Source organism: Siphateles boraxobius, unplaced genomic scaffold (assembly GCF_051911475.1).
Source record: "Siphateles boraxobius isolate OS27281-9 unplaced genomic scaffold, OSU_SipBor_1 55, whole genome shotgun sequence".
NCBI classification, from domain to species: Eukaryota; Metazoa; Chordata; class Actinopteri; order Cypriniformes; family Leuciscidae; genus Siphateles; species Siphateles boraxobius.
Genome location: NW_027509181.1, coordinates 10,736,103 through 10,744,794, shown reverse-complemented (window position 1 = coordinate 10,744,794; position 8,692 = coordinate 10,736,103). Strand labels below are relative to the sequence as shown.

Here is an 8,692-nt window from a genome sequence, read left to right as displayed (position 1 = left end):
GCAAAAGTTTTTTTTAAAAAGTGAACTAATCCTGTAACGGTATCTTAGTAGCTATAACTTATAGAAAGAGTGCAACATTATAAAGTTACATGTATTGCAAAATACATAATGATTTGAGGACCAAGTTTGTAGTCAAAGTATGGGCAGGCCATAGTCAATGTAAAGCATATTGTTGATGTTTCGTCCCTATTAGTGAAAATTCCATAACTGTTTATAATCCGCCGTCATCGGTGGTCCTGTTTACTAAACTGCGCGTTCACGGCAGGCTCCGCTGTGGGGGAGGAGCTGTGGGGGAGGAGCTGTGGAGCGAGGAACTGTGGGGGAGGAGCTGTGGAGGGAGGAGCTGTGGAGGGAGGAGCTGTGGGGGAGGAGCTGTGGGGGAGGAGCTGTGGAGCGAGGAACTGTGGGGGAGGAGCTGTGGAGGGAGGAGCTGTGGAGGGAGGAGCTGTGGAGGGAGGAGCTGTGGGGGAGGAGCTGTGGAGGGAGGAGCTGTGGGGGAGGAGCTGTGGGGGAGGAGGTGTGGAGGGAGGAGCTGTGGGGGAGGAGCTGTGGAGGGAGGAGCTGTTGAGGGAGGAGCTGTGGGGGAGGAGCTGTGGGGGAGGAGCTGTGGAGGGAGGAGCTGTGGGGGAGGAGCTGTGAGGGAGGAGCTGTGGAGGGAGGAGCTGTGGGGGAGGAGCTGTGGGGGAGGAGCTGTGGAGGGAGGAGCTGTGGGGGAGGAGCTGTGGAGGGAGGAGCTGTGGGGGAGGAGCTGTGAGGGAGGAGCTGTGCAGGGAGGAGCTGTGGAGGGAGGAGCTGTGGGGGAAGAGCTGTGGAGGGAGGAGCTGTGGGGGAGGAGCTGTGGAGGGAGGAGCTGTGGGGGAGGAGCTGTGGAGGGAGGAGCTGTGGGGGAGGAGCTGTGGAGGGAGGAGCTGTGGAGGGAGGAGCTGTGGGGGAGGAGCTGTGGAGGGAGGAGCTGTGGGGAGGAGCTGTGGAGGGAGGAGCTGTGGGGGAGGAGCTGTGAGGGAGGAGCTGTGGAGGGAGGAGCTGTGGAGGGAGGAGCTGTGGGGGAAGAGCTGTGGAGGGAAGAGCTGTGGAGGGAGGAGCAGTGGGGGAGGAGCTGTGGGGGAGGAGCTGTGGGGGAGGAGGTGTGGAGGGAGGAGCTGTGGGGGAGGAGGTGTGGAGGGAGGAGCTGTGGGGGAAGAGCTGTGGAGGGAAGAGCTGTGGAGGGAGGAGCTGTGGGGGAGGAGCTGTGGGGGAGGAGGTGTGGAGGGAGGAGCTGTGGGGGAGGAGCTGTGGAGGGAGGAGCTGTTGAGGGAGGAGCTGTGGGGGAGGAGCTGTGGGGGAGGAGCTGTGGGGGAGGAGCTGTGGAGGGAGGAGCTGTGGGGGAGGAGCTGTGGGGGAGGAGCTGTGGAGGGAGGAGCTGTGGGGGAGGAGCTGTGGAGGGAGGAGCTGTGGGGGAGGAGCTGTGAGGGAGGAGCTGTGGAGGGAGGAGCTGTGGAGGGAGGATCTGTGGGGGAAGAGCTGTGGAGGGAAGAGCTGTGGAGGGAGGAGCTGTGGGGGAGGAGCTGTGGGGGAGGAACTGTGGAGGGAGGAGCTGTGGGGGAGGAGCTGTGGGGGAGGAGCTGTGGGGGAGGAGCTGTGGAGGGAGGAACTGTGGAGGGAGGAGCTGTGGGGGAGGAGCTGTGGAGGGAGGAGCTGTGGGGGAGGAGCTGTGGGGGAGGAGCTGTGGAGGGAGGAGCTGTGGGGGAGGAGCTGTGGAGGGAGGAGCTGTGGAGGGAGGAGCTGTGGGGGAGGAGCTGTGGGGGAGGAGCTGTGGAGGGAGGAGCTGTGGAGGGAGGAACTGTGGAGGGAGGAGCTGTGGGGGAGGAGCTGTGGAGGGAGGAGCTGTGGGGGAGGAGCTGTGGGGGAGGAGCTGTGGAGGGAGGAGCTGTGGAGGGAGGAGCTGTGGAGGGAGGAGCTGTGGAGGGAGGGCTTTAGCGCAGCAGAGAGCAAGGGGGTTGGACCTGTAAGTTGTGCTCGTTCAAATTTTCAGGCTAAGTCAACATTTTCTCAAAACTCCCTACTGCAGCTTTAATTGAAATGGCCACTTCAGCAGGATAGAAATGCTACAGGCACTGTAATTTTTTGGACAATAACATTGTGGACATCAAAACATGCAAACTCCGAGTCCGAACGAGGATTTACATTTTTACTTTGAAACTGCGATGAACAACAATTTGCATATTTAGAAACATATCGATGTATTCTCCTTTGTTGAGGTAGGCTTACAAATGATTTGCGTAACAAATCTGGTGAAATGACGCGCGTTGCGTTACCAGGCTAATGTTATAAGCAACCCAAACTCACAGCATTTGCAGAGATGGAGTGGAAATGATGACAGTGCAACACTTCACTATGAAACAAAGCGTGTCAGACTTGATCTCTGTTCCCAAAAGCACTTTATTGTAAACTCAAACAAATAACACAAGCAGAGACTGAGCATTCACTGTGAACTGAGACGCTGGAAGAGATGTGTAACCTGCACACATGCAAATAATTAAAGCTTCACTCTGAAACCTGCAGCACACAGCATTCAACTGGCCAAAGTGGATAGTTGGAGAGACTGTTACATCACTGCTGAAATCGAGTGTTAATGTCAAGCCCTGTATGTATATTTAACATTCTGTTTTGTATGTCCACTGACTCCTCGCAGTACCTTTCAGAGATGCCCAGGTTGTGTGTGTAAATGCAGTGGTGGGCCGCCTTCTCTGCTGGCCCTGTCAAAATCCAAAAGTATTTTCTTTCATTATTTAAATGAATGTGTGTCTGAACGTGTCTAAATTCAATTAGTGTCCATTTCAGTACGTTACGATTATATTTCCAGAAAGAATATTGTTATTTTTTTGTGAGGCTGAGCTGGATTTTCCATATGTCATAAACGCAGCTCCGTGGACCAGCACTAGTAGTATAGTTAGCCTTCCGTTGAAGCTGCCATTTTCCATTTGATCATAACTTTGAATGACTTGTGTTGTCAGCCAATCAAATTTTGATGAGTAGTGACAGAACGCCCCAGGGAATCCGCTGATGTCATCAACAGGGGGAGGAGGTTATTTTATTTCACAGTCTTATACGTTGATATAACTCTTAACAGATAAACCTTTCCAGATTACATGTTCTTATTATGCATTTCCTCATACTGACCTATAATGTGTGTGCTGACACCCGCTGATCTGTATCATGGTGCAAGTTGCACAACATTTTGTCAACAAAAAGCATTGATTTACCACAGTGCTGTTTGTATTGTTGGTTCATGAGTCCAAGAGAACCTTTGACTTTGACTCGCTAAACTATGGTGATACTACATCAATCACAAATAATGAATTCATACTTGTTTATTTTAAAGTTTATTTGAAAAAAAAAGAAGTTACACCATGCACTTATTGTGCATTAAAAAATGATTATTACACATTTTCACTTTTGCTTTGTGTAAAATTATTATACATTCTCTTTTATTAAGTAATATGCTTAATAATTTACATATCAGCTTGAAATATATAACCGATTACATCCACAGAAGCTCTTTTACGCAGTGGTCATTTAGGCAGCGTCACAGAAACCTGCACAATTAAAAAAATGCAAACACACATTAGCTCATTTAGATATTTTGCATATACTGAACAATGTCTGATCATGAGTGCATATTGCTGATGATAATTCATGAGGCTCAACCATCTTACCACTGTGTGTAACCCGTCTGTATTTGCCCAGGAAGCAGATCTCCTGTTTCTTCTCCGTCACAATCTTCTGGTCTTCAGGCCTGAGGCCTTCAGGGTGTCGGGAGAATATGAAGGAATAACCATCCAAGCAGGTTCCATCCTCATCCAGCTCTCTGCAGGAGTAGTGGATGGCGTAGTTATCGTAGTCGGTGTCAATGATCCAGTGGTCGTCATCTGTGAAACGGTCACAAACAGGTCATGAGCAGATGACCGAACATGAGATTTGCACATGATACATCTACACTTACATCCAGTCTGGAGATATGCAGCGGCTCCCCAGTATTTCATCTTGAACCTGGCGGGGTCTTCGGTATCTTCAAATGTGCCAAACATGTTGGCGCACATCTCCCAGTTGCTGAAGAGTAAAACGGCGTGCGAGAATTGAATGGTTTGTCTTGCGTAAGTGCACGACATCAACATAAAATCCCACTTAAACTCACTTGAGAATGATGACTCTGCCAATAGCGGTGGCTGTCATGGTTCCATCTTCCTCCACTTTGAAACTGGCAACAATATTATCAAGAAGGAAAAGACCAACGGGGTCTTTCTTGGCCACGGCATACCATGTTCCTTGATACTGCAAGGTCAGTGGAAATATATGAGGAACAAAAGCTCAAAAACAAGATGTGGATTGAAGGAAAATACTGGTTGACTTACCCTCGTCCTGTCAAAGTCCTGTTTGACGGTGATGTTGCTGACCAGACAGTCCTGTGCCCAGCATGTGGCCAGGACACAGAGAGCTATGCAGAACCTGAGCATGGTGCTTCTGTGCTCGAGCTGTGGGAAATGAGTAGAACAGTTAGGAAAACACCAACAAATGCATCACTCAATCGTCCGTCAAACACATCCTAAAGTGCGTACCTTGATCACAGTATCTGAAATGACTATCGCTCAGTTGCAGCTGCATTTATATAGGGCCAAGAATCTGGGACCCTAGATTCAAAACCCCACCCAACGACCCAAAATTAGGTCTCCACCATCCCTGTCATTGGACAAAAGTCATTACATAACAGCAGTGTTTCAGGTCTCTGTGTGGAGCGCGGTAGCGTTGACCTCTGCTCCCCGAATGTGTTTTTCTTCAGGTTGCAGCTGGATTGTGCAAGAGCTTGAGCTGAAGCTTAAATAAACGGAATTCTTCAGCACATGCCGGCTTGTGTGCATTTCTGATTCTTGTTCCCTGAAACCTGTTCAATAGGAAACATTTCTGTTTTGTGAGTGTAATTGTAACCAAACAACTTATATTTGCCAGCTTTTGCCACACACTATATTGCCAGCTATATTTGCCACACACACACACACACACACACACACACACACACACACACACACACACACACACACACACACACACACACACACACACACACACACACACACACACACACACACACACACACACACACACACATTAAATACGAGAGAAGAACAAAAGACTAAACCGTGCAAAAAAGCTCACAGGAAAAAAAAAATACATTGACTACAACATAATCAGTTATTAATATGTTGTTGTTTCTCTCTTGGTTCTGTCTGCATGCGTTCAGAATTTCTTTATATGACAGCTTGACAAAAATGATGTCCTCACAATGTGTCTTGTCTTTTTGGGACAAGAGTGTCACTGTGGCACCAAGTATCACAATACTTATTTACTTGATATTTTAATGGTTTTATTTTGGTCCATCAATACTGATATGATGACAATACTATGCTAAAATTGCTGAACACTGGGCCAAAAATTGAGCCCTGGCATTGTAGCCACATTAGCCCACATTCCCCCCCACCCCCCACAGCCATGTGCATTTAAATGTGAGGTAGTTATGGGGGTTCGAAAATTTTGATTTCTCTGACCTACATTTGTGCAATTTAAGACTTTTGAAGGCCAAAAAATTTGATAATAAATAGCTTTAAAACCATGTCAGTGTGCGCATGATTAGATTATTTGTCAATACCTGCTCTCTCATCTTAATCTTTCTTTTTCTCTCAGTCTCCTTATCCTGCCTTACTACTTCCCCTCCTAAAGCTGAACTTTGACTGATAGTCTTTTCATTTTCGTCTGTGTCAGTGAAGAAAGTAAACAGGCTGAACTGATGAGTGTTATGAAGCATTTTCTTAGATAAGTTAATTTACTCAAGGTTACCAAATCAGCATTGCCAATAGGAACCTTCTACAAGCTTTGGAATTTGAAAAGTAATTTTAAATAATACAAATTATAGGCTACGTTTAACGCAGTTAATGGAATTGGCAGACGTTCCCTTAGGCATGCGTTGTTGGAACGCGTCAATTCTCAGGTAGGCCTATATGCAGAATTAACACGGTGGTTTTGAACGAATATTTAATTTCGGTAATGGTTACATAATGTTAAAATTAATCCTGCTATTGATATCTTTGTAAGACTGCCGACCCTACAGAACAGTGGCAAGGGAAAACAATGTCTGGCGAAATATCGAACATTAAACTCACTTTACCTCGCTCAACCACCATGAGTGCATTTCACGCTTTTATAATCACTCGCGTTCAGCGGGGGGGGGGGGGGGGGGGGGAAGGGAGGTTGGTCGGTCCATCTCGGGACCAGCGAGATTCGTTGAGATTAATGAATCTATTTATTTAATAATTTATCTGAGGTGCCGGAACCCAGTTCCGGCCCACTTTAACCACTGAGTGTATCTTCTGATGGTTACTTATAGCAGAATAAAGCACCATGTCACAAAACTCAAATCATCTCAAACTGGTTTCTTGATCATGACGAGTTCACTATACTCAAATGTCCTCCACAGTCACCAGATCTCAGTCCACCAGAGAAGTTTTAGGATGTGGTGGAACAGAAGATCCACATCATGGATGAGCAGCCGACAAATCTTCAGCAACTGCGTGATGCTATCATGACAATATGGACCAAAATCTCTGAGGAATGTTTCCGGCACCTTGTTGATGTTGCGAAGAATGAAGGCAGTTTTGAAGGCAAAAGGGGTCCAACCGGTACCATAAAGGTGTAACTAATAAAGTGGCTAACCGAGTTACTGTTCATGGATGGGTTTTGATTCTTTTGAAAATGGCAAAATGTATTTATTTTGCCATTTTCAAAAGGATCAAAACCCATCCATGAACAGGAACTCAGTTAGCCACTTTATTAGTTACACCTTTATGAAAGAATTTGGGCTTTTCCTTATTAATAACAAAGAGCTAAGTGATTGTGCTGTAGAGTGTTTCATGACTCTTTTTTAGTGTCATTGACATAAGTTACTTAGTTGGTTTTGCAAAACTAGGTTTGCAATGACCTAAATTCCTGGGAAAACCTTGAAAAAAAGGTAACTTATGTAACTTGTTACAGCACCTCTTTTTTTTTTTTGGATGGTACATAAGGCAAAAACATTTGTAAAGGTGACCTACAATGCCATTTTGAGGTAAAACAATTAAATGACTAGTTAACTTAAAAATGAAAATGTGTCATAATTCATAATACTCATCCTCAAGTTATTTCAAACCTGTATGAATTTCTTTCTTCTGCTAAACACAAAATAAGATATTTTGCAGAATGTCGGTAACCACAGTTGATGGTTTTTTTTCACATAGTATTTTTTTTCCTACTATGGAAGTCAATGGGGCTCACCAACTGTTTAATGTGTGTTTGAAAAAATCGACCGACCACAAACTTCTGAATGTTATATAACTGATATATAACAGTTATGTATGTATAGTTATATAACTGTTATGTTAACTAACTGGAATACTGGATTCTGATTGATCAATTTGTGTGACTTTCGTGTCTTTCTTATGACACTGTTGTGCACACAATAAAATTGTTTTAAAAATAAAAATGTATCAGATTGATTTTAGTAAGCGTCCATGTAAAAAAGAGACTGGCTACCTGTTCATTATCTGTTACTACTATAACGGAAAACTAATAACAGAGATATTGTGATGTCATCGTATACATTACAATTATTTTTATGGCCAGTTTGCAAACAAATGCCCTTTAATCTTGCAACGCTTTATTTGCACCGTTACTAATACAAGTTAAGTAAAGCAGATCTGATATCAAGCTAACTAAGCCTAATCTCAGCTCATTAGATCCTGATTGTCGTAGGCTGACGATGAGCAGCAGACGATCATTGACACACAAATGGTGAACCTTTTTGGATGTTTTGTTGGGGAATATCAGACAGCCCTGTGTTTCGGCTCAAAGGTGATGCTGATGGATTGCTGACGTTGTCTTGAATATATCAGGGGCAAAAATTCAAGACTTCACTGTTAGCCTGAGGCCTGATATCTCCGTGCAGCACTGCTCTGCACCAAGCCACGATCACTCAATAAATACATAAACGCACTTGTTTGTTTTCGTTTGCATGTGCATCAGACCCTACATACACATTTGGCTATATTAAAACATTGAGTGTGTGGTATTTTATCCATCAACATCCAATTAAATGGTGGTGAGTGTGGTAAATTTAGCATTGTTGTGTCTGTCACTGTGAACTTAAACGTGCCAAGCCGAGCTCTCTCCCTTCAAGAGAGGATATCCTGATAATCACTTTTACTTAATCCTGGATTAACAAAGCCATGTACATATGATGCAAGGCTTTTTCCTTATACATACCATATGCTTGCTACCCGATCCTTTCCTTGACAGAAAAGAAAAAGGAGACAGATCCCTTTATTTGTTTGGCAGACTGACAGACCGTATCGGTGTAAATAGATCCTGGGTGTGCAGCATCACTCCTGGGTGCAGAAAGGGCAAAAAGGCTAATAATAGCCCCGATTCAGAGAATCTCTCTTCTTACCCGGAGAGCTTGAGAGCTAGGTTTAAGATGGGCAATGCTTCAAATAATTTGCATTTGGGTGGTTGGCATATCATTTGTTAACCTTTTCGTATTTAATATCATGGTTTTAAGCATTTAAGTGATTTAAGCATATTCAAATCATGACTTTGGCTTCCAATGTGTGTGTGTGTGTGTGTGTCTATT

At 45.0% G+C, this 8,692-nt stretch overlaps 1 protein-coding gene across 1 annotated transcript; it reads right to left on the bottom strand.

The window, feature by feature from the left end:
- Positions 1 to 3,426: 3,426 nt before the first annotated feature.
- Positions 3,427 to 4,550, bottom strand: rbp4 (retinol binding protein 4, plasma). The gene is made up of 5 exons (XM_077206196.1): positions 4,392 to 4,550; positions 4,175 to 4,311; positions 3,983 to 4,089; positions 3,696 to 3,908; positions 3,427 to 3,575 (listed from the first exon to the last, which is right to left on the bottom strand). Exons 1-5 carry the CDS (start codon positions 4,491 to 4,493, stop codon positions 3,556 to 3,558), a joined length of 579 nt encoding a protein of 192 aa, XP_077062311.1. The 5' UTR covers positions 4,494 to 4,550; the 3' UTR covers positions 3,427 to 3,555.
- Positions 4,551 to 8,692: the final 4,142 nt, after the last annotated feature.

What these genes read in the sequence shown, in the direction of transcription:
- rbp4 (XM_077206196.1), bottom strand. Translation starts at nt 4,493, where the DNA reads ATGCTCAGGTTCTGCATAGCTCTCTGTGTCCTGGCCACATGCTGGGCA. An exon ending in AGGACTTTGACAGGACGAGG is followed by an intron (nt 4,312 to 4,391) that starts GTAAGTCAACCA and finishes CTGACCTTGCAG; the next exon opens with TATCAAGGAACATGGTATGC. An exon ending in GGCAGAGTCATCATTCTCAA is followed by an intron (nt 4,090 to 4,174) that starts GTGAGTTTAAGT and finishes TTTACTCTTCAG; the next exon opens with CAACTGGGAGATGTGCGCCA.